The sequence below is a fragment of the Leopardus geoffroyi genome, chromosome B4 (genome assembly GCF_018350155.1).
Source record: "Leopardus geoffroyi isolate Oge1 chromosome B4, O.geoffroyi_Oge1_pat1.0, whole genome shotgun sequence".
In the NCBI taxonomy this organism is placed as follows: domain Eukaryota; kingdom Metazoa; phylum Chordata; class Mammalia; order Carnivora; family Felidae; genus Leopardus; species Leopardus geoffroyi.
In genome coordinates this window covers 88,977,787-89,005,484 of record NC_059341.1, presented here as the reverse complement: position 1 = coordinate 89,005,484, position 27,698 = coordinate 88,977,787, and the positions used below count along the sequence as shown (strand labels likewise).

Here is a 27,698-nt window from a genome sequence, read left to right as displayed (position 1 = left end):
ATTCTTCTGGCTGGAAACTCCTGAACCTGGGACAATCCTCTCAGTAGCTGGCACGGCTCACTCACATTGTGGCCACAAGGTAGCAGAAGGAAATTTTATTATTAAAAAGGAGTAACCAATTTGTGTTTCCCAGCAGGCAGTTTTTTTTTTAATTTTTTTTTAACGTTTATTTATTTTTGAGACAGAGAGAGACAGAGCATGAACGGGGGAGGGTCAGAGAGAGAGGGAGACACAGAATCCGAAACAGGCCCCAGGCTCTGAGCTGTCAGCACAGAGCCCGACGCGGGGCTTGAACCCACGGACCGTGAGATCATGACCTGAGCCGAAGTTGGTCGCCCAACTGACCTAGCCACCCAGGCGCCCCCCAGCAGGCAGTTTTAAATAATCTCAGGACCCACCGTCTCAGTGTCCACAGGAAGCATGGTGTTTGGCCACCTCCCGTTGCCATTATAGACATGTCACTCTCTAGATCTGGGTTCCTACTTCCACTCCCTGTTTTTGCCCTGCCCTGCCAGGGTGCTCAAAGCTCTCCCCAGCCCAGAGCCGAGGGTGGAGCTCAGATCCATGTGCTCCAGAGTGAGACAGACCTGGGTTCAAGTTACTCACCCAGTCTGCTTTCATGAGAGGCTTCTTAGAAGGTTCTAGACAACATCTCTTTTTCAAGCTTGCCCCTCCTGTTATGGTTGAACTCAGAGATTCTCATTGGGATGGGGTGGTTGTGTTTCTTCACAGTAAGTGCTTACTTCCGTCCCCTTGCAGCTGGTTTCTTCCCAGGACTAGAGAGGAAAGCAGCCAGAAGACGACATCTGATCCTCCTTCCCCATCTCTGATGTCCTGCCACTGCTTGGCACAGCAGGTTACTCCAGCGTCGTTTTCCTAGATGAGCTGTCTCTTCTTTCCCTGGCCAAATGCAACCATGTCTGGAAGTTTATTCTCATTAGCTGTCCAGAGACTAAGTGGCAAGGACATGGCCTACCCTCTTTTTAACAAACCTGTACTCTGCACACTCCTTAAAAGACAACTGGCAACCTATCTTTGCTTGTGTTGGGGCAGCGGTTACCAAGCTTTCTTTCCAGGGGCCGTTTGCATCACACGCGTGAACTCCAGCGTACCTCCACTCCCTTCCCTCGGTGAGGAACATTCTATTGTGCTTCCTTGTAGGAAAGCCTCAAGTTTTAGGATAAAGATGGAGGCACAAAGAGTGGTCCATTTTTTTTTTACATGCAGCAGGCCAGCACACTTTAAGTTGGATTTTAATATAGAATACATTTCTAGGTTTCTAGTCGGCATGCTTATTAAGTAGAGAAGAGACATGACATTATTTAGACATTCTTAGGAGTGTGAAATATCATGAGGTTTGAAATGGTATAATTTCACCCACACACATGTGGTTTTACAGGAAGATATCTATTGAATTATAAAAAGTTAACTAAATCCAAAATATAGTAATGTGTGTCCAAGATTGTTTTTATGTGCTATGGACCTTAGTTTTAACTTTTTCAAAAGATTGAAAGCTGTATTGTATTATTTTGTGAAGTTTAATCACCAAGTGTAACTGAGTAAAGCAGGTCAGAATGTTCTGTATTCATTCTCCCAGCACATACTTACTTGGAGTCTTTACTGTGTTAGGTGCTATGCTTGGCTCTGGCATATAGCTAAGGTTTAAAAATAATGAACATATTCAAGTGTGGTGGGTATCACTTGCATCACCATGCAGATGTTCTAACATACATATGTCCAAATAGCAGCATCAGGAGAAAAAGCTAAACTATGTCCAGCATATTAGAAAAATAAGGGATGTTTAGGAAACTGTCTAGAATTTTTATTTTGTAGGGATCTTAATGTGTGCCTCCTCTCCTGCCTTGCATTTTTATCCCATTAAGGTCACATTTGTAACAAGCCAGCCTATGAAATGTGCCTTGGGAAGGGACAGTAGTCACGTATACCTATTTATGTATGAGTGGCCCGGATATGAGTAGTAGAGTAAAACTTGCCAAAATTGTCCATGAATTTTACAAGTTTGGACTCCAGAAATCATGGGGTTTTATTGCTGAGAGGAGCCTAACAAATTCTTACACTCAGATTTTACAGTCTTTAAATTTTGGGTGTGTTGCTTACATTGAATTTAGCATAAAATCACTTTCGACGCTCAAGGTTCCAGAACGCTGATGTGAGCACTGCTTCTGGCAGGGCAGGCCAGCTCTAATGAAGTAACCCTAACCAGTCGTGTTACCTGAATGCTGCACAGCCTCTGAGAAGTTGTTTCTGAGTTGCCAAGTTGTGGCCCACTCTGCTTCTGAGAATAAAATGTCTCTGTGCTGGCCAACAGACACATGAAAAGATGCTCAGTATCACTGATCATCAGGGAAATGCAAATCAAAACCACAATGAGATACCACCTCACACCTGTCACAATGGCCAAAATCAACAACAGAAGGAACAAGTGTTGGTGAGGATGTGGAAAAAGAGGAATACTCTTCCACTGTTGGTGTGAATGCAAACTGGTGCAGCCACTCTGGAAAACAGCATGGAGGCTCCTCAAAAAGTTGAAAATAGAACTCCCCTGTGATTCAGTAATCATACTACTGGGTATTTACCCAAACAATACAAGGACACTAATTCAGAGGAATATATATGCATTTCAATGTTTATGGTGGCATTATTTATAGTAGCCATATTATGGAAGCAACCCAAGTGTCCATCGATAGATGAATGAATAAAGAAGATGTGATAAACACATGTACGTGCATGTGTGCATGTACACACACACACACACACACACACACACACACACACACACACACACAGGAATATTATCCAGCCATGAAAAAGAATGAAATCTTGCCATTTCCAATGACTTGGGTGGAGCTAGAGAGTATTATGCTAAGCAAAATAAGTCAGAGAAAGATAAATAACATATGATTTCACTCATGTATAGAATTTAAGAAGCAAAGGAGCATAAGAAAAAGAGGGGTGCCTAGGTGGCTCATTCGGTTAAGTGTCCGACTCTTGATTTTGGCTCAGGTCACGATCCCAGGGTCATGGGATTGAGCCCCATGTTGGGCTCCATGCTGAGCGTGGAGCCTGCTTAAGATTCTCTTTCTCTCCCTTCCTCCCTCCCTCCCCGCACCTCCCCCCCCCCCCTGCTTGCACGTACTCTGTCTCACTAAAATAAAAATGAAAAGTGGGGGCACCTGGGTGAGTCAGTCTTTTAAGCATCCGACTCTTGATTTTGGCTCAGGTCATGATCTCACAGTTTGTGAGTTCAAGCCTCCACTGTCAGCATTGAGGCTACTTGGGATTCTCTCATCCCTCTCTCTGCCCGCTCATGCTTTCTCTCTCTCAAAAAACAAACAAGCAAACAAAAAAAAACAGAGAAACAAACCAAGAAACAAATCCTTAACTATAGAGAACAAACAGAGGGTCACCAGAGGGGAGGTGTGTGGGGGGATGGGTGAAGTAGGTGAAGGGAATTAAGAGTTCACTTATCAGGATGAGCACTAAGTAATGTATAGAATTGTTGAATCACTATATTGTATACCTGAAACTAATATACTGTATTTTAACTCTATTGGAATTAAAAACTTAAATAAAAATAAAAACTGTTCTCAAAAAAATTTTTTAGTTTTTTCAAACAAAAGCAATACCCGTTCAGTAGTAGAAATAATCACAAATAGAGGTAAGTCAAAAAGGAAACCATCAGATAACATTTTACAATATTTAGATGGCTGAGCATATGTACTTCTATAAACATGTATACCTAGAAGACCATGTTACGGACTAAGTGTTTGCACTGGTATCCTCCCCAACTCCCCCCCCCCAAAAAAAAAACCCTTCTGTTGAAGACTTACCCCCCATGTATGCCAAATTTGGAAATAGGACCTTTTTAGAAACAAGGTTAAATGAGGCCATAAGAGTGGGGCCTTCATCAGATAGGACTAATGTCTTGATAAGAATAGACCTCAGAGAGCTTGATTTCTACCCCCAAGAGACAGAGGAAAGCCCGTATGAGGTGCAGTAAGAGGGGGCAGTCTGAAAGCCAGGCAGAGAATCTGCTGGCATCTTGATCTTGGACTTCCTGGCCTCCAGGACAGTGAGACCTAAGTGTTTGCTGTTCATACCCCTCCCCGTCTGTGGTATTTCCATATAACAGCCCACCTAAGATGAAATCTGAAAACTTCCATGATCATTGCAGAAAAAGACACACAAATGAGCAGAGAAGTAGGTTTTCCTCTGAAAACCAACAGGTATGTGTCCCACTGTATTTTAGCATCTCATTTTTCATTAATTAACCACCTATTTGCTCTATTTGTACTTAGTTTTTGAGTTGTTTTTTCTTTAACACCAGGACCTCCATCGGGTCTGACAAATAGGACAATAGTGAGTATTGAAAGTGCTGGTAAGAAGGGGGTCTACTATTAGGACATGGCGATTTTTAAAAGTAGTAAAAATACGTCATCGGTACACATGGAATACAGGTGAATTCTGTGGTGAGCAAAATCATGACAGAAAATATCTTGCATCATACGAAATGTGCTGTGTCAGGTAGAGGAAGAAAAATGGCCCTAAAAGTAGAGAAATTTAAGGGTGTGACGTATCAGTGGAAGATGAATATTGCAGTATTTCTTCAGAGCTAAGGTGCTTTTGTTTTCACCCTTTGACATATCTGAAGTTGAGATATTTTACCACTGATTGTTGCTGTCAGCCAAGTGGCAGGCATGACACAGGTGTCCTCTCCTGGGCATGTGTAAACATCAAAAGAACAGCACCAAACTTGCAGGATGGGCGGCTGGCAGCTTAGAAGAAAACCCTGAAGGCAAAAATGAAGCACTCTTAAAGCCTTTGTGGATTTGCAGAGGGGCTTGGAGGTGTGAATCCGACTTGTTCAGCCACATTCCAGAAGTGGGAGTCAGAAGTTAGTTAGCTGGCTCTGGATAATTGCAGAGCTGACTTAAGAACTTTGCACCCCTGGTTCTGAGGCTCCTAGTTCTAGGGTGAATTATTTAAGAAATGTTGCATCGCCAACGGTCCCATGGAACACAGGCCACTATTGCGTGGGAAATCGTGACCGTTAATGATTCAGAGTTGAAAACTGATGAGCAGTGGAATTCTCAATGTGAAGACATTTTGGAAAACCTTATCCAATATACTTCACCTAGGTAATCTTCTTAAATATACCCCAGAGGGATATGTAAAAATTTGTCTAAGTCCAAAGGAGCCCTTTCAAAAAGAATAAAATAAAAATTCAAAGTGGTAAGAAAGTATTGCACTTAGTTTCGTTGGCAGCTTCCCCTCGTTTCTTAGAGGTAATAAAATAATAACTCATTTGAAAAGGGCATCTTAGAACTGATGAAACACCATAGCCTATTGCTATAATGGGGAGAAAGCAAGCAGTTTGAGACCCTGAAAGCCCCTGCAAGTGAAGGGGATACAAATGTCACAGGAACATGGGCTTTAAGGCCCACTTACAGCCTGCTCATCTTCAGAGGGAGAGGTGAGGTGACCCCTGCAGAGAGTGAGCTGCTCAGGAGATCCTGGCTACTTTGCAGATCTGCCCTCACAACTGTCCAGACAAATGTGTACTGGCAAAAAGGGTATGAGGGTACCCAGGGAAAGCACCATCAGAGGGCCACTCACCGCCTGGAAACGCGGCTGGGTGCCTGGAACACTGCACATTGATCTCTGAGGCATTTGGGTCTGTGAAGAAATGGACTTAGAAATATGGCCTTTGGATCCTAACCTGTTTGTTAATGAAATGTATGTGGGGCATTTACCGATATTTCTTCACACACATTCGTTTGTATGTACCTATATGCCTTGTATCTAGATCTTTGTGTATATGACACACAGAGCTCACAACATGAGCTCATACACCTACACGCACACGCACCCACATACGTTGTTTGATAACCTGTGTTTTTACGTCTGTCTGTCCTTTCTTTCCATGTCATTACATGTTTGCTGTAGTATCATTGTAAATGACACCATAGAATTCCTTTGTATAGATTTTTTTACTAATTTATTTAGTCCCTCATATTATTAAAGGATTTCTTTAAGCTTCTTCAGGAGCATCCTTGTGGCCAAATTGGGTGCAGATCTGTAATTTTTTGTTAACTGGGTCCTCACAGGTACCTATTGACCATTTAGACTTTGCATGGTCCAGGGCCCTTGGTCCTTTTGCCCACTTTTTTTTTTTTTTTTTTTTTTGTAAATGTGTGCAGGTTCAAGGGTTGGGATGGGTGTTTGTGGACATGTTATTAAGCTTCGGCTCTGAGACCACCCAACCCTGGATGATGACCTTGGGCTAGGTGTCTTAAGTTCTTTGGGCCTTAGTCTCCTCATGTGTAAATTGAGTCTATGACATGTGCTTTGTAGGATTGTTGAGGTTGTGACAAGCATATCAAGTGCCTGGTACATGGTAATCCCTAAGTCAGGTTGCCAGCCAGGCTAGGCCAGCTTGGGGAGTGGGATATAGAGTCCCAAAGCTCTAGGAGATGATAACGGGTACGTAGTAGGTGTTGCTATTCACGGACTAATTATGCCTCTGCTCCTTCGGTCAGTACAGCTGGCTTCCTGGGTGTGTGACTCCTGCAGCTGCACAGGGCTCTGTACGTGGTTATTCTTAGTTTTGAACACAGTCTCCGTATTTTCATTTTGCACTGGACCCTACAGATTGTGTATCCAGTTCCACCTTGTAAGGTTGTTGGCAGTGTGATGCGAGAGGTCACAAAGCACATTCCATAGTGCCAAGGATGTAATAGATATTGGTAATCATTAGATGGATATAATAATTTTTTATGAGCCGAGACAACTACGATAAGTGCATTCATTTAATTATTAAAAGTGTGAGGTAAATACATAATTAATCTCAGATTGAGAAACTGAAGCTCCAGAAGCTAAATCACCAACTAAAATTACACAGCTTATACATGCAGAACTTGGATTCAAACCCAAGTTCACCTCACCCAAAGCCCACACCACTGACCTGCCCTATTAAGTACTCCCTTCCTTCCTTCCCAGGGAACCTCTCTGTAAAGGTCAGTGTTTAAGCGTCCTTGATACTCATCAGCAGCCCAACCCTCATCCCTAGCAGAGGTTTCAGAGCCCCTCAGAATGTTCCAGAATTCCTGTCAGACCTGGGAAATTTGGGGGCTACAGAAGACAATAAAGACAGTTCACCTTCTCAATACTGCCCTGCCGTGTCTCCAAGCCTGCTCAGAGTTCTATTATCTGGCCGAATCTAGCCAACCCAGTGACAGTTCAGCTTGTGTCCTTTGACTCCTGATATACTTAGCTTAGGATGACCGATGTCCAACTAAACCTCCAAACTACCATGAGAATCAGCAGGAGATCTGCTGGTGTCACATCTTGGGAAAGAGGCTGTGGGAGATGCCTGTTTCCAGGAGACTGAGGACATGGCCATCTGTCCTGTGGCAGGGATCCCTTACTTTTCTACAGTGCCAGGTCATGATTTGCTCTGCCTACTCTTCCCTGCCAAAAGTTTTTTAAAAATTAAGAAAATAATGAAGGGAGGGAGAAAAAGGATCCATTCCAGCACACTGCTAGTAAGTGGGCATACAGCTTGGTACAAGGAAGCTTCCGTGCAAGTTTGCTTTTAGTGTGTGTGGCCTTCGAGCGGGGAAATTAATACTTGAGCATTTCATCTCTTGGATAGCGGATTTGAATTTTGAATGTGACAATGAGACTGTTTGTTGTTTCAAAGCAATTCCCTAAGTGGCTGTTTGCTCAAGACTTTTGTAGTGTGAACAGAGATTTGGGGGAGGGGAGGAAGCCATCTGCTCTGGAATAGTCTTCCAATTACATGATCAAATTACTGCAGAGCAAAATGGAGGGAGTCCAACAGAAAGTTCCTGTCTGGTGTATCCAGCCCCAACCTGCTCTCTTGGGCCATTGTGTCAATGTGGAGATTCATGTGTAGGTTTCAAAGGCAAGGCCATGATCGCCAAGAGTGTGAGCAGGAGAGGAGCAGAGAAAGCCAAGCAGAGTGGGGGAGAGCTTTCACGTTGCATCAACATGCTGTTCAGGAAAATGAAAAGATCTTGGATTTGAATTAAATGAACTTTTGGAGAAACTCCGTTTCTTTTCCTCTTGACTTTAGCAATCCATGTCTCTGATTACAATTAATTTATCATGTCAAATGAAAAAGTTATATCCCTTTATAAGTTCAGTTAGTGATTTTTTATTCGCTGATATTCTTGTAGAATAGAAATGTTTATTCTATTTGTTGAATACACCTCTTTTTTCCCCTTAAAATAGAACAGTTTTCTGGTTTTTGAAATATGTCTTGATTTACAAAACATTATTGAGTCTTATTTTTTCTCCTAAATATGTGAGTATTTTTTCTTTTTATTTCTTTTGCTATTAGGCATTCATGCAGCCTCACTTGCTGGGAAACGAATTCACACATTTGGAGTTTCCAAGGAGAGTACAGAGAAAGGAACTTGGAAAGAAGATGCTCTACAGGGACTTTAATATGACAGGCTGGTAAGAACATGCCTCCCTCTGCCTCAGCACTGCCACAGTATGTGTGAAGGAATCATCACCGTCATAAAATGCCACTCACGCAGTTTGGATCAGGTAGTGCGGCCAGAGACCTGGGTTGGTGGCAAAGGACTGGGGACGTTGCTTCTGCTCTTTTCGCCTGGGCGCCAGTTCTTAAATCGTGGTGTTGGTCTGCCTCTGTACTTCCCTGACGTCCTCCCTGGGGACACGAGACCCCACAAAGCTGACATAATGCCTCACTTCACATGCACAAGCATTTTTGAGGCTTTAAAACACATTTAAGTTGGGTTTTTTTTAGGTCAGGGGCTCAAAGGAACAGGCTAACAGTTAATTGAGCCAAACTGGCCTGGATTTGAATCTGAACTATGAGCTTTCTAAAGAGGCAAAGTTAGGTAAAGTACTTAACCCCTATGAGCCTAATTTTCTATGGATAAAGTGAAAAAAATAGGCTCTTTGAAGGGGTTGCTGTAAGGACTAGAGGTAATGAGCCATCTTCATTATTTTTTCACATTTACATTGCGATAAGAATCTTGGCAAGGGGCGTCTTCCTCCCACAACACACCTACGTCAGCACCAAGATCACTTCTGTGGTGGATCAGTGGCTAACAGTGACTAAGACCTCACCTGTTTCTTCCATATGAAAGACAGGATATAAAGTACATATACACCATAGGATTGACATGAGGACTAAATAAGAGAGCACAGGGCCTGGCCCATAGTAGTGGGGGTGAAGATTTGCTGTTAGCCCTGAGGTACTGGCCAGGGAGCCTCCTGCCAGCCTGGAGGAGAGCAGGAGGGTGAGACAGTGGACTCTTTGCTTGCCAACATAGGCATAGAAGTGGGTGCCATTATCTCTTCTCACGTTGACCAAAATAGCTGTCACACGTGATTACAGCCCAAAGTCTCATGGTAGTGACTTCTAGGCTAGAAATCTACTAGAATACACACTGTGTTAAGGGAACAGTTGAGCTGCCTAGGGAAAATAAGGGGCTGATCTAAGGCACTTCAATTTATCCCCTATCATCTAAAAGAGAAGATTTTCCCTACTATCCACTCTTCTTATAAAGCAGGGTCAGCAAACTATGACCCAGAAGCCAGATTCCACCCACACACCTTTCTGTAAATATTTTTTTGTTTTGTTTTGAGTACAGCCACATTCGTTTGTATACATTTGATCTTTGGCTACCTTCACTCTACAACAAGGTGGTTGAGTAGCTGGAACAGAGACTGTATGACCCATAAAGCTTAAACTATTCTAAAACATGAACGGACTTGGCAGAAAGGGTTCACCCTATTTGCAGCTCTGAGGTTCTGGAGTTTTGGTGCCCTCGAATCCTTACCCTACCCCAACTGGGTTTTCTTTACAAGTTCATTTTTATCTGATCAGCAAAATCAGCACTCCTCACAGAGCAGTTGAAGGTGAGGGCTACCATAGTTTAGAAAAGCACGGTCGGGTTTGGTCTAAGTTTTGCAGGATTTAGAACGATGGAGGGAACAGTGTCCCAGGTCAGGAATCCCCATGATTGCAAATGCATCAATAAAAAGAGTGGACCTGAGAGACAGTAAGGAACATGGCCAAAAATAAAGAGACAGTCTATGGGAAATCAGACCGAGTCAGTATCAAGGGGACATAATCAAGGATGCGGGAAGCCACGCAGAGACATACATTTACTGTGGGAGGCTGTGGGTGGTGCTGCTTTGTCTCTGAGAAGGAGAACGAATGAGGAAAGCATGGTTTTGGGATGGCAGTCCTAAGGAGTTTGAAGGAAACTGGCAAGAGAAAGCAATTTTAGGTACCCAGGGGGGAAAAAAAATACCCAGCATAGAAATATGTATGTGAGGTCTCAAGGGTCAAATGGAGGGATGGAAGCAGAAAACAGAGAAGGAAGGAAATGAACAACAAACTAGATGATCTGGGCCAAGGGATAACTGTAAGGGGTAAGTCATTAATCGTTCCAACCACCTGTTTATGTCCTTTCGACTAGTCTGCAATTCTCCAGGAGGGGGCAGTGCCTCGCCTGGTGCCTGACACCCAGTGATTAGCCAGTGGGTATTTATTGGATTTCAGGAAAGGGTGTGACTGATGGCAGTTGAGGACCAGGTAGCTATGGATGGCAGGTGGGAAGGGTGGGAATAAGGAGCTTGTTTGTATCTGAGATACATTAAGCTTGAGGCAAGGCTGTCTGTGTGTTCTTTCTATGCCAGAAAGGCAAACAAGATCTAAGCAGTCAAAACACACTTGGAAAACAAGTGGCTAAAGATTACCCCCATTTTATAGTTTTTAAAATGTGGATACGTTCAGGGACTAGATTACATCCAACTTCACACACCCACACTCAGTCCCTTGCTTTCTCTGTATACACACACACACACAGACACACACACACGGTATTAATTAGCATGATCCTAAGAAAATAAGTGGTCCATAAACAGGCTGTATTTAATGTATGGAACTTCACAGAAGGTACCAAATAATTGAGGAGCCAAGACTGAGAACGGCTTCAGTCAGACATGATTTGCTGATTTGTTTCAGCACGGTTCCCTGTGTGGCTATTGGCTGCAGCTTTGCCTGTGAGCAGAGATTGATGTACACTTTTGTGTATTTTCTACCTGTTCTTTTGACTTGAAATTGATGCTTCAGGAAAAGGAGAGTTCTTTATATCTTTGTTGGAGTAAGTGGGGGAGTTAGAGACTCAGTTAGACCACTGCCTATATAAACTTGAATGAATTTAAACTTGAATGAATTCCTTTTTTTTTTTTTTCTTTCAACGTTTATTTATTTTTGGGACAGAGAGAGACAGAGCATGAACGGGGGAGGGTCAGAAAGAGAGGGAGACACAGAATCGGAAACAGGCTCCAGGCTCTGAGCCATCAGCCCAGAGTCCGACGCGGGGCTCGAACTCACGGACCGCGAGATCGTGACCTGGCCGAAGTCGGACGCCCAACCGACTGCGCCACCCAGTTGCCCCCTTTTTTTTTTTTTTTAATGTTTTATTTATTCTTGAGAGAGAGAGAGACAGAGCATGAGCAGGGGAGGAACAGAGCAAGAGAGGGACACAGAATCCGAAGCAGGCTCCAGGCTCTGAGCTGTCAGCACAGAGCCTGATGCGGGGCTCGAACTCACAGACCACGAGATCATGACCTGAGCTGAAGTCAGACGCTCAACCGAATGAGCCACCCAGGCACCCCTGAATTCCTTTTTTAAATGTTGTAACCTCTCGTGAGAAACCTTGTGTCTAGCAGTTATTGTTTAGGACTTGAAAAAAAAATCATGGGATCACCTTTTGCTGCCTTTCTGAATTGTCTCTAGAAAGAGAAGACCTGGCAAATTAATTCTGTAGAAGGGGAGATGAAGGCCTGTGGCTCTTTTCCCACAGATGCCTTCAGTGACTACCAAGTTGTTGGAATTGGTTGAAGGTGGTCTGGTAAGTGTTTGGAATGTGTCATGCTCAAGGAGACAGGTCCTTACCGTGTCCCTTTATGTTTCTTGGCTTCAGAGTTAGCCCTGGCCTGTGAACCTGTTCTTCTGGAACGCTTCTACGAATCACGAGTTCACTTAAGTCAAAGCCCTTTAATTCTTTTTTTTTTTTTTTTTTTTTAATTTTTTTTTTTTCATCGTTTATTTATTTTTGGGACAGAGAGAGACCGAGCATGAACGGGGGAGGGGCAGAGAGAGAGGGAGACACAGAATCGGAAACAGGCTCCAGGCTCTGAGCCATCAGCCCAGAGCCCGACGCGGGGCTCGAACTCACGGACCGCGAGATCGTGACCTGGCTGAAGTCGGACGCCCAACCGACTGCGCCACCCAGGCGCCCCCAAAGCCCTTTAATTCTTATAGCAAATACGTAGTTGTGGTGGAAATGGGCCCTGCATGCCCCCACTCAGCACAATGGCAGTGGGCCTACCTGACAGTGACTGGAAGAGCTAAGGGCCGGGCGTTGCGATGAGAGCTTGACTTGATGCCTTCTATTTCACAGTCCCGTGAACTGTGATGAGGAAACTGATGAGGAAACTGAGGCACAGAGGCTGAGTTTCAAGGTTACATAATAGTAAGTGGGAGCAGCTAGGACGTGAACCCAGACAGCATCACTGCAGGGCACACGCTGTTTACCTTGCCAGCTGCCCGACGCTGAAGGACTCCTCTTCCTTGTTCCCATTTTGTGGTTGAGCAGATTGAGACAGAGAGGAATTAGGTGGTTTGCTCAGCTTCTACGGACGCAGAAGTGTCAGAGTAAGGCCTAGGTCCCAGGTTTCTGAGGCCCAGAGCTCTTTGTGATACAATGCAACGGTCCATTTTTCTTCAGGGTAAGATTAGACATACTCAGTTTTGAGCCGTGACATGAAGTGAAGCAGGGGAGCAGGGGGGTCCTGTCCACCAGGATCAGTGTCTCCGTGACAGTCCTCTAAACAAGACGACAGGGTGAAGCATTTCAGGACCGGCTGAGGTACTAACTTTTCTGGTTCCCAGTCTGACCTGCTAGACTGCCAGCCAAATTAAACTGGGCTGCTTCACACTCGTCACTAAGAGTCTGCGTGTGATTTGGGGGTGCGGATGGTGGGAGGATCCTCAGAGAACCAGGTCTCCTGTGCTGAGGAAAATTGTTTGCTCTCATCTTAGAGCAGCCTCATGCCAGCCCTCCGCGGCGTGTCTGCAGCAGGGAGGAAGGTGTGGGAGAGGATGTCTGCTCTAGGGGGGGCGGAGGAGCCTTGTCTCATCATCAGGGATGAGTTTGTGGCCTCCTGACAGGGAGCCTTTCTCTCCCACCCTCGTGCTTTCTCAGAGACTGTGGAACAGCTTGGCAGGCCCAGATTGTATAGAGGACAAAAGGTTATTGTCACCAGGACCTTCATAATGAAACCGGTCTCTTCCCTGGCTCCCCCACCGCCCCTTCCCCTGCCTCAGAGATCGCTTGCCCAGTCGTTGGATTTACAAAGGCATTTTCTTCACAGCACCCCCAGCGCTGAGTCGGTCCCTGACGCGGCCCAGCCCTCACCTTCTGTGCCTGGTGTCATTGGTCTTGGTGCCAGGATCCCGGCCTTGCTCCAGTACAGGCCAGCGCCCCTCCTCCCCAGCCCTTTGTGTCGAGCTGCTGTTGCATGATGCACATAGCTGGCAGTGTGAGCTCTGTGTTTCAACCCGCAGCCCTCTGAGCCATCTCAGGCTGTAATTTGCTGGCAAGTGTCTGTGTTACCAAGTTGAAACAACGGTTTCTCACAGCTGCCTTTGTGGCACCGGGTCCCTGCTCCTGGGCCTGCTGGTGATTTAGCTTTCTCACGTGGGATGGGTGTTCATCATGCGCTGTGTCCGGGCACACGGGGGAACGAGCAAGCCAGGGGCCCAGGAGGACATCCATGTGGAAGGGGGTTTGTAGCTCTACCCGTGGAGTCCAGCCAGGCCCTCCAGCAGCTGTTCCTGGCCTGATGGGATTTGTAGAGAGAGCAAGGGCTAAAGAGGAAGAGAAGTCCATCGTGTGAATGCAAGATTGCTTCCAGATGGTTCTAGTTATGAGTAAAGTATACCAGAATTCTTTCCTTAAGCAAAGCCTTTCCAACATTTATGATGGTCTTATTTCCGAGGAAGGCTGGACCCGTAACTTGAGATGGCCTGGCTTAGTACAGAGTTTATGGCTTTGGGAGATAGGCTCCATGGGTTCTGGAGCTCGCTCTGCCAAGACTCTGGAGCCTTGGGCAAATCTTGGACCTGGGTCTCTCATTTGTAAAATGCTTCCTTTGCCCCTTGCTGCCAACCTCTGTGTCTGGTGGGGAATGGACTTTGCTCCGCTTTTCAGAGTTTCTGGAAAAGACCAGTTCCATTAGAAATATTCCAGTGATGGCAACCTTTCATTTTAACCTTTATTTATTTTTGAGACAGAGCATGAACGGGGGAGGGGCAGAGAGAGAGGGAGACACAGAATCGGAAGCAGGCTCCAGGCTCTGAGCCATCAGCCCAGAGCTGGACGCGGGGCTCGAATTCACGCACCGCGAGATCGTGACCTGAGCTGAAGTCGGACGCTTAACCGACTGAGCCACCCAGGCGCCCCGCAACCTTTCATTTTAATCTCTAGCAGCCCTTAACTCTTTATGATTCTAACTTGATGACACATCAGGGTCATTTTCCTCCGCTGAATTTCCTTTACAATCCGGGATTTTTCCACTGGGGGCAGAGTGGGGTCAGCCGCCATTTTCTCCTTTTAGTACTCATTGCTTTTATTAAGGCAAAGGAAATATTTTTCTATTCTGAGTGCTCTCTAGCACAGTAGCCACTAGCCACATGTGGCCATTTAAATTTATATTAGTTAAAATTAAATAAGATGAAAATTTTCTTTCCCAGGTCGCACTAGCCACATGTCAGTTGCTCAGTAGCCAGATGTGGCTAGTGGCTCCTGAACTGGACAGTGCACAGATGCGGAACATGGCCATCACCACAAAAAGTTGTACTGGATGACCCTGCAGTCTGGGTAACGTAAGAGCATGGGTCTAGCTGAGGTGGAGGACATACAAGGAGCGGTAACTGAACATCCCAATGGCAGAGAGTTTAAAAAAAAAAAAAAAAAAAAAGACAGCTGAGCACAGACAGGGTAAGCAAGTGAAATGGCATGGCCACATTCTTTGGCTTCTGGACTCACTCCTGCTAGCCTCTGAGTTGGCTGGGGGATGGGCGTCACTCCACTTTGTAGATGTTCAGAGGCATCAGTCATTGTGTTTAGGGACAGCTCATCTCTAGCGGTCACTACTTGGCAAGCCTGTTGGTCAGCCAGAAGGAAGAACCATGTCCTTTGCCCTACCTCCCTTGCCCTGCCTCTGCCCATTGCCTGCTGGACTGGTGCTTTTGTTTCTCTTCTCCTTTTACTTCTTGGGGAGTATTTCAGACCCTGAGGAGCTGAGTAAAAAGCAACTTCACTTCCAACCCTTTGCATGCTGTTTGGGGTGAACTTTAATTCTCCATCTGCAGCCTGGAACCCAACTCAGGGATGAGAGCCACAGCACCACAGCATTGGGCTTCTTACCAATAGATAATCCAAACATTTTCTGGAGAGAAACTCACTGGAGGCAGCCTCAAGCATGGTCTGGAGCTACTGGGTCGAGTTTTACAACTATTGTAGATATGGCTTCTGTCTTATTCTTCACTGCTCTTTTCAGTGCCCTCTGACAACACATTCAGGCAGGCTGACAGCGAAGTGGAAAAGCAGATTGAGAAATGCCACAGAATGCTTTATGAAGCCAACTCCAGAGCTGCACCCGCATATAATATAAATTGATTTATTGAATCAAGCACAGAAGCCCTGTTACCAAAACCCCAGGCTTTATCCTCGGGAGGACCACCTATTAAAGCAGCCCCAACTGACAGTCCTCATTAGCTTTTCCACTGATCCCCAGGCAGTTTTTAAAGGGACAGTGTCCCTCTTTTGGGCCTGAATTTATATGTTGGCCATGCCTGTGGGTCTAATTAGCTTAGCATTATTAATCTTACTTGGAAAGCCTGCGTTTTCTGTAACAGCTTGACTCTTGAGTTTTAAAGAGTAATTGGAAATTTCAAACCCTGTCCTTTTCCCTCTTTTTGTTTTTAATTACTTTTAACCCAATCTTTGGAAACCTACCTGCAGGTGTCTCTTGACTAGCAAGCATCGTTGGAGCACCAAAGGGTTTTCTCAGTCCCGTCTTGGTGCAAATCCTGACACTACTGTGGTGCCACAGATCTCACGGGGAGACTTTTTAAACCCACCAGAGAAATATCACATTTTAATTTTATAATTACTTCACAAGAAAGCAGGACTTCCCCTAGTTAAACCTGGTATTAATTTCCTCCTAGCAACTTGTATTCTCATAACTTAATGATTATGGGCCACCTTGGCAGCAATGTGGAAATCTGACTTTGCAGAGGAAAGGAGGGGCTTGAATTTCAGAGAATTTTAACCCTATAAATTGTCCAGGATGGGCATTGGCTGGGGCAGGGAATAGGCACCTGGAAAGTCCTTGCGTTCCAAGTTCCGGTGCAGCCTAGAGCCAAAGTCCGAGTGGGTCAGCCTCACACGGGGAGTGGCCTTTCTCGGGGCTCCCAGAGCCAAGATGATGAATGGTTATTTGCCGTGTGCATGTTCTGCGTCTTTTCGGGATTTGCAGCTCTGGCTTCAGGAGCAGCAGGGAAGAAAGCCTGCCCTGCTGTGTGCAGCACATCTCCTGACAGTGATAAATGACTCCTTGCTCCCCACCCCCCTCCCTGCCTTTCTGCCCCTATGGCCAGAGGAAGCTATGAGGCATTTTACAAATGATTGGAAGCCAAGACAGACAGGCATTGTCAGGCCACAGGAAGTGGAAAGGAAAGAGATGCCCAGCTGGCTTGCTCCCTATTGATCATCCACGCACATACACCTTTCTGCTCCCACGATAGGAGTAAATTTCTCGTTCCTAAAGTGGCCAAAGTACTTCCAAGCTTTTCTTTCCCCCGAGACCCTTTGAACAGCCATAGCATGTCTATACCCACTGATAGGCTCCTAAGCAGAGTCTGGTCCCTGCTTTTCCCCGGTGACCATTGTCTGGGGCTATGCGGTACATGTGTGGTGGGGACTTAGCTCCAGGTCCTCTGGGGAAGCTTTACGATGTCAAATGCTTGCATAAATTCCGGTTAAAATAGCCAGTGTCCTTTTAACCAAGCCCCACCCCCAGGGCAGGGAGGCACGTGTCTTTATACTTAGCAAGCTTTTATTGTATACTTGCTGTATATTAGGCACTAAGCAGTAGTTACGAACAGGTGGAGCCAGACTTTCTGACTGGGCCAGTCCCTAGGTGCAGCTTGGACATACATGTCACCTTGGTTTTCCCACATGTAAAAGGGGTTGATGATGGTACCTAATAATAGGACGTCAAGAGCTAGTGTCGTCGTGTGCATTCAACAAAGTCTGGCATACAATAAGTGCTCTGTGTGCCCAATAATATAATCATTAGATATTATGGAGAGTGAGATGGTCGGCAAGGTCTGATCCTTGCCTCAGAAGGTTCACAATCCAATAGGTGTTGAGTTGCTGGTTTCTTGCGGTAATGGGAGGCAGTTCAGGGAAACAAGAGACTGAAGGAAGGTCAAGTGTGCTGGCTACACTTCTACCTGGCAGGTCTGTCCCACAGCTGTTGTGCCGGATGATCAGGAATAAGGGGGGGTGTTATCTGTGGGCAGAGGCTCCCTCAGTGTAAGTAGGAATCCGCTCTATCCCTGAGTGCTGACAGATAGGGTGTTTTGTTTGTTTGTTTTTATGGGTTTTTCTGGTCCATACATTGACTCTACTGTTGTTTTTTGTTTTGTTTTGTTTTTTTAGTCCTGGATGCTGGACTTTTTAAGGTGTCATTGCAGCCCTCCTGAGCTGTACCGTACCCAAGGTGCTGGCATACCACGCCCCTCAGTAGCCCTCATGTAGGATCTTGTCACATAGGACTGTGTCACTTCATGGGGATGACCAGCTGACTAAGGGACTGGCTTTCTGGAAATTTGTTGAACACCATTTTACCTATAAATCCATTAAATTCTCAAGAGTGAGGGAATTAGATCTTTTGGAATTGTGTATAAATAGAGCAAGACAGAATATAGAGCTTATTTATAAAAAGGGGGTTTAAAGAAACACTCGTGGCTGTGTTAGAGGCAGTGGTGGTTTTTAAGAGGGCGAACTGGGGCTGGGAAAGACTTAGTGGAGAAGGCTGTGTTTGAATCAACAGTCTGAAATAGGAGAGGAGTTTTAAGAGGGTTGAGGGACAAAGGGAAAGACCTTCTGTATGGAGGGCACAGTACAAGTGGAGGCCCACAGCTAAAATAAGATGTGGGTTTTGGGAATATAGAAGCCAGAGGTAATATTCAAAATAGTTTCAATAGTCAGCATGGAAGAATAGGCTCCATGTGGGTCCTAGAAGCCCCTGCTGTGCCAGGCATTAACTTTTTTTTTTTTAAGTTTTATTTATTTATTTTGAGAGAAAGAGAGAGAGAGGGAGGGAGGGAGACTCCCAAGCAGGTTCCGTGCTGTCAGTGCAGAGCCCGACCTGGGACTCGATCTCAGGAACCATGAGATCATGACCTGAGCCAAAATCAAGAGTCAGATACTTAAAAACTGACCGAGCCACCCAGGTAACCTTTGCATTAACTCTTTATTTACCACACTGTGGAGATTCCAGGGGAAGGTCCAGAATACCAGACAAGGGCACCTGGGGGCTTGGGACAGTCATTATTTGCCAAGCAGTACAGAAGAGTTTCAACCTCTGTGTGTACTTATATTGGTATGTATCAGCTAGAGAATATTGCTGGTGGTGGCCTAACATAAGTGGCACGTAGAAGCAATTGAGAGGGTGCGGGGCAGTGGTGGTTAGTCCAGTAACCCAGCAATCTAGGTAAGTAGGTTCAGGTCAGCTCATGCGAAACTTTGAATGCGGTGCTAAGGGTGGCAAGAACTAACATCTTATTTTCTCAACTCTAAGAGCTCTGCACCTCTGTAAAGTATGAAAATGACACACAGCACGGCAGAAATATGGAGCTGATGGTATATTTAGAAAGACATATGGTCCAATCCTCAGCCTATTTATAAGATCCTGTTTTTAAGGAAATTCCAGAGAAGTGAGTGCTACAACACTCCACCAAATTTCCAGGTACTTAACCACCCTGCCAAGGAAACATTTTCCTGTGCCCAGCCTATATTCCTCCAGTTACAAAATTTCACTCTTAAGCAGAGCTTGATAAAGTTTTTTCTTTTCCCTGCCACCCTTACCTGCACACAAGGTTTCATAACAGGGAGTCAGTGTTGCTGGCTTCAAGCTGACAGCCCCATGAAGGTGCTAACCCCCTGTGGCTCGGGGATATCTTCATCAGATGCAGCTGAGGTGCTAGTTTAAAACCCCTAGGTTCTGGACTTAACCCAGGAATCCACATAGCAGAGTTGGACAATGACCACTCCGAACTCTCAATGATTTCATCCTACCTCCATGTTCGTCTTACCTTTAGATAAGTAAATCAAAGACTTTTTCAGGGCCAGGGTAAGGTTTGTCGGTCCCTTGCTCAAGAACCAAACATACATCTTTCTATAAGAACTAGAAATGCTGATAATACATTTGCTTTTTCACCTTGTTGCTCTGGTAAAAGCCATAATGCTCTACCAATTCTAGGTTCAGCTTCTATGAGGATTAAATCAGCTTTGTCGGTTACCCAGGTTAAATCAAATGCAATCCACTGTGCTCAGGAACTTAAAGGAGAGAGCACAGGGCTTCATCTCTGGGACGTGATCAGTTTTGGCCATTCCTCATTCAGTGGCATGGGTGTTGTGTCGGGCACTGTAGATACAAAGCAGATTAAAACAATCTTCGCCCTCATGGTGCTTATAGCCAAGTATAGGACAAACCCATACCAAAAGTGGAAGAGGATTATTTCCCCACAGCGAAGCTTTTTCATCTGGAATGATTATTAAAAACATTCCAGAATCCCTGAGGTCTCAGAATGTCTATTTTTTTTAAAACCTCTCAGGTGATTCCTGGACGTCCTGAAACACTGGCTTTGGGCAGCCCCAGATTCTTCCTGTAGTTATGAGCCGCAGCTTGCAGAAATGATTGGTTACAGAACCCTGGGCAGCCTGGACTCTTTACCAGATTTGTGACCCCTCACCCCTGGCTTTCTTCCTGCTGTTGTTCAGGAACTTCTTTGTCCACCTGTGTGGGCCAAGGAGCGTGTTCAGGAAGCGTCATGGACTGGACTGTCCGTGAAAAATGAAAGGTGATATCAAGCACTTTGATGCCTACAGTGGGTCAGAGTTGAGCCGATTCTTTTCCTCCCTTATTGATGTTATGGTCATAACTTACATAGTCCAGGCCCCAGGCACAGTATAAATACTTAGAGTAGTTAGGAGATGGTGCTCCCAGGGCATCTAACTTGCTGGTTTCTCATTCCTCTTCATCCCAAGTAAATGATACTCCCTCCCCAGATTTGCCTAATCCTTTCAAATGGTCTTGGATCACCCTGTGAAAAACTGGGCATGTACGTGTGAGGGTTTAAAGAGTGCAACTTACTATCAGCAAAACAATTTGAAAGCCAGACCTCAGGTTAAATTTAATTTTACAGTGATCTTGAATATCCACCCTATTGGCAAGAGAAGAAAAAGCCTAACAAGGTGGTATGTTTAAACTTCTAAACCTGGGGACTAGGCTTTTAGAAAATTTGTATGAAGGGCATCTGGCTGGCTCAGTCGGAAGAGTGTTTTGACTCTTGATCTTGGGGTCCTGAGTTTGAGCCCCCTTTTGAATGTAGAGATTACTTAAAATGAATAAATAAAAACTTTAAAAAAATTGTATGATTTACCCTGATGATGAGGATTAGTAATTAAGCAATCTTGTTGGAAATCATGACATTTTATGGTATTTACATAGATTCATAGCTCCTCAAAGATGTCAGAGAACCATGGCTGAGAGCACAATGCACTTTGGGGTGAGCCTGGAAGCGAGCCTGACCTCTATTTCCTAGTGGTGTGACCTCCATTTTCTTATTTGGGTTAATGTTAATATCTGTCCTGCAAAGTTGTTCTAAGAATTATATATTTTTTTGGACACCTGGGTGGCTCAGTCGACTAAGCGTCCAACTTCAGCTCAGGTCATGATCTCACAGTTCGTGTGTTTGAGCCCCGCGTCAGGCTCTGTGCGGACAGCTGCTTTGGATTCTGTGTCTCCCTCTCTGTCTGCCCCGACCCTGCTTGTGCGCGCTCGCACTCTCTCTCTCTCTCCCCCTCAGAAATAAACAAACATTAAAAAAATTAAAAAGAAAAAGAATTACATGCTTTAAAAACCTAAGTGCTTTGAACAGTCCCCAGAAGAAAGCGAGCATACAATGAGTGGGGGGTGTGTTGGAACTCTGTGAGTGTTACAGCTGAGGTGGCAGCAGGAGTTAACAGTTGTTGCCTGTACCATCCATTGTCTAAAACAGTGGGGCCACCTTGATACAGGAGCGTGCTGTGTTCTTCCCACTGGTAAAGATCAGCAGCCATTGCCCAGGCCTGTGCTTCTTATCTTAAGGCTTGAGTAATGTTAGGATCAACAGAAGATTCCAGAAGACTGGGTTTCAACTGAAGATTTTGAGGGTAGGGGAGGATATTTTTGTGTGTGGAAATAAATGTTATGTATATGATTATTATGCAAAAATTCTCGCTTTTTCGGATAAAGCAGAAGACTTGAAAAAGGTTTGATGCCTACTTTGAGATACTTGAGCTCTGCCCCAGGTGATATTACCAGTTCAAAGACACACGAATGGAAATACTGAAATGCTGTAGCATAGAGTGGAGTCCCAGTGCACAAAGGGCTTCCCCAAGGGGCACCGTAGAACTTGGTGCTCCTGTGTATAGATATCAATATGTCCAAAGAGAGAGAAGCTTTGTGAGTCAGGGCTACAAGATCAGCTCAAGGAAATGGCCTCTGCAGTAAAACCCTCTTGGTAGGGAACAGTAGATTTGCTATTGTCTCCCCACCATTCCTGGCTATGGGGTCAATTTTGGTTGTCTCCTGATTTGTATATATTGACTTGGTTTCATACAGTATAAAGGCCAATGTCAATGAAATTCATGTTTGTCGCAGAATAAACGGTCCCTGAGAAAGCAGAAATCATTCCATATTTGTGTGCTCATAAAATAAGGATCTGTGATTCATACCTGTGGGAGATCTAAATGTTATTGATTAGAATATGAAGCTCTCCTCACCACGTGCTAATGCACACCAAGTGGGTACTGAATCAAAAATAGCTTCAAAATCTGAAATCTCCCTAAAAGTCCTGCAGAATGTTTTATCCTGAAATATGATTGGTTCTGTTTTGCATACACATGTGACAAATTACATGTTCAAAAGACTGATTCAAAGCATTTTCTTTTGTGTGAATCCTTTTCCACTGCTAACCTTGGGCCCATGAGTTAAGGGATGGCCTTTATATTATTTAACTCCACATTCCCAGCACCTGTGCTAGTAAATATTTATGAATGGTTCTAGTAGAACCCGTGGCTCTCATCTGGTCCAAACCTGAGCTCCTGATTTGGAGCTACTAGGATCAGGTTCTTTACCCAAATTTTCAACTGTAGATAGGGACCCGTTAGTGGGTTGTGAAAGCAATTTAGTGTATGGAGATGAACATTTTAAACAAATTAGCCGGTGTAGGGAGTAAAGGACATCTCACTGTGTAGCACATGGTAAGGGTAAATACCGCTTTCCAAATGTGTTTGTGTATACACCGGGTTATCAGGATCTGCCCTAAGCCAGTGGACTCTCCCCAAGAACATGGGCCAGTGCAGTGAAAGCGAACTCTGATGCCTCATGCTATCACCCACAGGCCCAGTTTAGGAAGAGGAGTCTTTAGGCCAAATTAGAAGAACGATTACTGCTCCCAGAACTCCAGGCAGGATCTGGTTCAGGCATGCTGGTGGTAAGAAGGGGCAAGGTAGGCATTTTCCCATGGCTTGTGGGTCAGCCCTGTTAATCGGAGGATTTCCTCAAGGGCATCCACAATGTCAGGGAACAGAGCTTGGGCCCCATTATGGAGAAAGGCTTTCTGGAGGGAGAGCCAGAAGGTTCTCCCTTTCATTGGTTTCTCTCAGAGACAGACATACACAAGTTAGGCAGCATTGCACCCCCAAATTATATCACCCGATACTAATCACACTTTTACAGCATACTGTTTGAGCCTGAATCCAGACTGTACGGTATTAGCACAAGAACATCAGCCTGTATACAGCTCAGGGCCTACGGGCCTCAAGTAATTTAAATGATGCTCTGAGGATCAAAGGAGAAAACAAGTTAGCATTTGTTTGTAGAGCTTTGGCCCCACAGGGAGCTTTCCCAGGAATCATGCAATCAAGATACCCCTCGACAATAACTCCTAGCAAAGAATCCAGGGACCCAAGGCATCAAAATATGACCCCATCCCCCCAAATTTAGATTTACAAAGAACTAAAGCCTGCTATATAATGGCAAGCTGTGGCAGAAACGTTGGCTTTGCCTAGAAATATCTTAAAGGATACTTCTAAACCCTCTAACTACCTGCTGGATGAGGGACTTTTCTCAGCCTCTTCCAACTCACCCTGGGGCCACAACGGCTGCCTCTCATCCTTATTCCAGAACTCTGGTTTGAGCCTGATATCGTTAACCTTAGCTCAGATTCCCCCTCCCTGTGACGGTTCAGTGACATTTTCCCAGCATATTAAGATTTGATCCAAAGACAAATTTAAGAAATTTCTGGGGATTTCTTAACTATGAGTCTTTGAAACCAGGAAAAGAAAGGCCTCTTGAAAGAAGATATTAAAAAATAAGAGTAAGATCTAATAAAATTCAAAATAATCTTGTGTTACTTTAAAGGAAACGCACGCACTTGTAGATTTTGGTGCAGTGAGGAGGGCCCTACCCGTTGAAGGGCCACCTCAAGGAGCAGAAAGCAGCCTCCATTTACTGCTCTGTGGCTTTGGGTTTGATGCCTGTGGAAATACAGATGGCTGGCAGGAAGAAGGAAGTATGACATGACTGCCAACTTTGTGTTGCTTTTTCCAGGAAGGACTGGGCAGGGTGGGTATGGAGAAAGGCGAGGCAGGGGAGAGCCTCTGTGGATTCCGTGAATTGCTGAGTTGGGGTGGTGCCAAGCTCTTAAAAGCCATGAGTGGCATTTGGGCTGCAGTCATGCGTCTACTCCTGCCCAGCCAGTCCCAGGTGGTGTTTCATCCCAGTCTCCTGGAATTCAAGCTGTGTTGCGATTTCGTGGTAGGAAGCAGGAGTGGGAACCAAAGACCTAGACACTTCTGCCCACCAGTCTCTATGTATGCCTGCTCAGGCCCTATACGGTGCGCCTCTGTCTGTCTAAGACCTGGTTTCTGCTATGAGCAAAATGAGACTTCCTGTGGCTTTTACCTTCCTCCCAGAAGGGGCACTCAGCTTCTAGCTGAGGGAGAATTCTCCTTTAATGCTTGTTTTAGACCAACCCAAAAGCTTCCCCTTCATATTATTAGCTCTGAGGTATCTTTTTGAGTCTTCGATTCTTCCCTTTAGAGTAGAAAAATGGACTTTCCTGACTAAAGTTGCACAGGTGCTGTCCTTCATGCTTCGATACCATTAACAGCAATAGAAAAAGTATGAGTTGGGGTGTCTTGGGCATTCAGCAAGAAGCCATTTTCCTGCGGGGATGTGCTGTATTCCTGCCTCTGCTCACCAGTTATCTGTGCTCTACATCTGCAGTGAAAAAAGAATGGGGCTCCTAAGACCTTGATGGTCACAATTTGGTTAAATAGCACCTTATCCTTCCCAAAGGACTTGTCAGACATATTTGCATTTGATCCTTGAAGCTTCTCATGAGGAATCCAGCTGAAGAAGCATGTTCAGTGAGGTTGAGGGACTTTCCCAAGGTCACACAACTGGTTTGCTTGCGGACTGCGCTGTGACTTCAAAACCTCTGACTCCGGGCCTGATGTTCCACAGTATACCATAGCAGAGGAAAAGGAGAATGTAGGAAGAAAGCTTCCCAGGGGAGGACAGGCATCCTGGGCTACACTGAGAGGTCAGCTGTTAGAAGAATGTTACTCACTGGTGTGTGTCATTGCAATCATATGAGTGGTTTGTCGGCATTAGGCAGTCCTGGAGGGGTCACGTTCTTCTTAAATGACTTTGAAGTATCGCTGAGGGAATCAAGACTTAGGGACATGAGTGGCATTTCTCTCTGTCTTTCTAATTAGAAGTCCTGATTTGGGAAAGAAAGAAGATCACGGGAAGTGATCGAGGTAGACCATGCCACAGTGTGAACTTTGGGTTCCTGGCCTGTGGATTAAGATGTCCAAATGGGGACTCTGGCTGGGAATGCAGGAATCTGGCAAAGACATAGAAGAAATTTCTTAGTGGGAGACTTGCCTCAAGTTATTCTGGGAGAAATATGTCTAGGTCACACTATGTACCCTAGAGAACCACATAACGAGAAAAACTACCATTCTGGAGGTAGAACTTGGGAATTATGAGGAGAAGGTAATAGGCAAGAAGATCATGGGTGATTTTTTTTTTTATAACTTTGTTATTTACAAATATACTTTGGTAATAAAGGTGAACCTAAAATTTTAATGTAAAGAGGTAAAAAGAAGTCCAAGGTATCACTGATAGGAAGGACTCAGCCCTGAATTTCGGCCATAAAAAAGCACACCATTAAAGCAAAATGAATGGGGAAAGCCAACGCTTGGTTATGTCTTTAGATGGAAGCATGTGTGCTAAGGAGGAAGTATGAGCGTTCGTCCATCTGTTCATCCACTTAGCTAGTATCTACTTTACGTGCACAGTGTGCCTGCACAGTTGTCCACAGGAGGGAATAGCAGTGAATAAGACCAAAATGCCTGCCTTCATTGAGCTAATGTTCCAGGACAGGGGTGGGGGGAGATGTAAACAAGTAAACAAACTTAATAGGTAGTTTCAAATTGTGTTATGTAAGCACCATGAAGAGCTGAAGCCTGGTCAGCTTGAGCGCTCAGAGAAAGCTGGGAGGACCTGGGGGAAGAATGGCCCAGGCAGAGGGGACAGCAAGACCCCCCCTCACCCCCCATGGCGTGTCCAAGAGCCAGCCAGAGAGCTGGCGTGAGGAGAGCACAGTTGCGTGATAATAGATGTCAGAGCAGCGTGCAAAGATCAGATCACACGGGGCCTTGTCGTTGGGTTACGTTTTGTATGGAAAGCCAATGGGGAATTTTAAGCTGAGGAGTGAGGACTGTCCGTGAAAAAAGAGAAGTGGTTGTGGGAGACTGGCTAGCAGGCTGCTCAGCCGGTCTGTAAATACAAGCAAACCTCTCTCTCTCTTAAAAAAAAAAAAAAAAAAAAAAAATCACAAAACTGACCCTGAGACGAGATGTGTTCGCCCTGGAGGAGTCCTGTAGTTGCTACTCGTCAGAAGGGTGAGAGGACACCAGTGCGCCTGTACAGGGACCTCTTGAGTTCAGATGTTCAGAGAATGCACAGAGCAGCGCCCAGCCAGCTAAGACCAGAGGCAGGCGAGGGACATGCCTGTGGGTGAGGCATCAGCTGCAAACTGCACCCCTGAGACCCGGGAAGCAGTCCGGGAGAGCAAGAGAGCGCTTTGTTTTTTGTTTTGTAAATCTGTGTGGACCAGAGTAAAGCCGCTGCCTGAGGTACATGGCATTCATTGATTTGCTCACTTTGTCAGCTATTTGCTGGGCACTCGTTATGCATCGGGCACTCTCTCCAATACCAGGGATGCCACATGTGGCGAGATGAACACCTCTGTCCTCACAGAACTTAATGGGGGAAGGGGGTGCAGGGGAGCAGTAGAGAAAAGAAACATTAGGAAGTAAAATACTTTTAAGTGTTAGATGGGGGTGGATGGCAAGAACAAAAATAAAACAGAGAAGGGGAATAAGAAAATTGGGGGAGGGGAGCAGTGTTAAAGAAGGTCATTTCATTACTTGGCTTTTATTTAGAGTATGATGGGTAAATCATTGGGGGGTTTGAGCAGGGTAATGACGCTATCTGACATTTTAAAATAATTACTCTGGGTGCTCTGAGAATAGAGATAAAGGACAAAACTGAGCGGTTTTTCAGCACCTTCGCCGCCATCACCCTGATCCTGGCACCGTCTGCTCTTACCTAGATAATTGCAGGGAGGTCTGGTGAGGGGATTGCAATTGCATGGGCAAGAGAAGGTACTGGACCCGTTTGTTGGAAAGGGAGAGGTGACAGTATTTGGCAGAATGTCAACAGACAAAGCCCTCAATTCATTGCTGTTGTATTTGCCTCTTACTAGAAGATCAGGTGGGGGAGGAATTCTAGGCTGCCAGCAAGGAAAGCTGTCAAAAGGTGGAGGCTGGACGATGAACACGTATGGCCAGGGGGTCGTTAGAGTGACGGAACCATGGATGCGAAGTGGCCTGAGAGCCCCAGCGAGAGAGGAGAGATAGCTCACAGTGGGAGTCTCTGAGGAAAGATGTCCTTGGTGCTGGGGAGCCTTAAGGAAGATCATCAGGAAGTCGGTTGGGAGTTATGAAGCCAGGATTCCAGAAGCATCATTCACACATGTAAAATTACTGAGCATAACAGCAGGGGAAAGAGTGGGAAGCCACCTGTGAACCTAGGGGGGAGTCATCAGGGAGGATGGGAGAGCATCCTGACGGCGAGGCTGGGGGTGTGTGAGCAGGTGGAGGGGCTGACTCGGTGGC

At 45.3% G+C, this 27,698-nt stretch overlaps 1 protein-coding gene across 4 annotated transcripts in view; it reads left to right on the top strand.

The window, feature by feature from the left end:
• PPM1H (protein phosphatase, Mg2+/Mn2+ dependent 1H) overlaps nucleotides 1-27,698 on the top strand; it is a 264,703-nt gene that overhangs the window by 185,465 nt on the left and 51,540 nt on the right. For all 4 annotated transcript variants that reach the window (XM_045464965.1, XM_045464964.1, XM_045464966.1 and 1 more), the window contains exon 6: nucleotides 8,387-8,505. In XM_045464965.1, coding sequence (XP_045320921.1) covers nucleotides 8,387-8,505 — 119 coding nt within the window. The remainder of the gene's footprint in view (nucleotides 1-8,386; nucleotides 8,506-27,698) is intronic.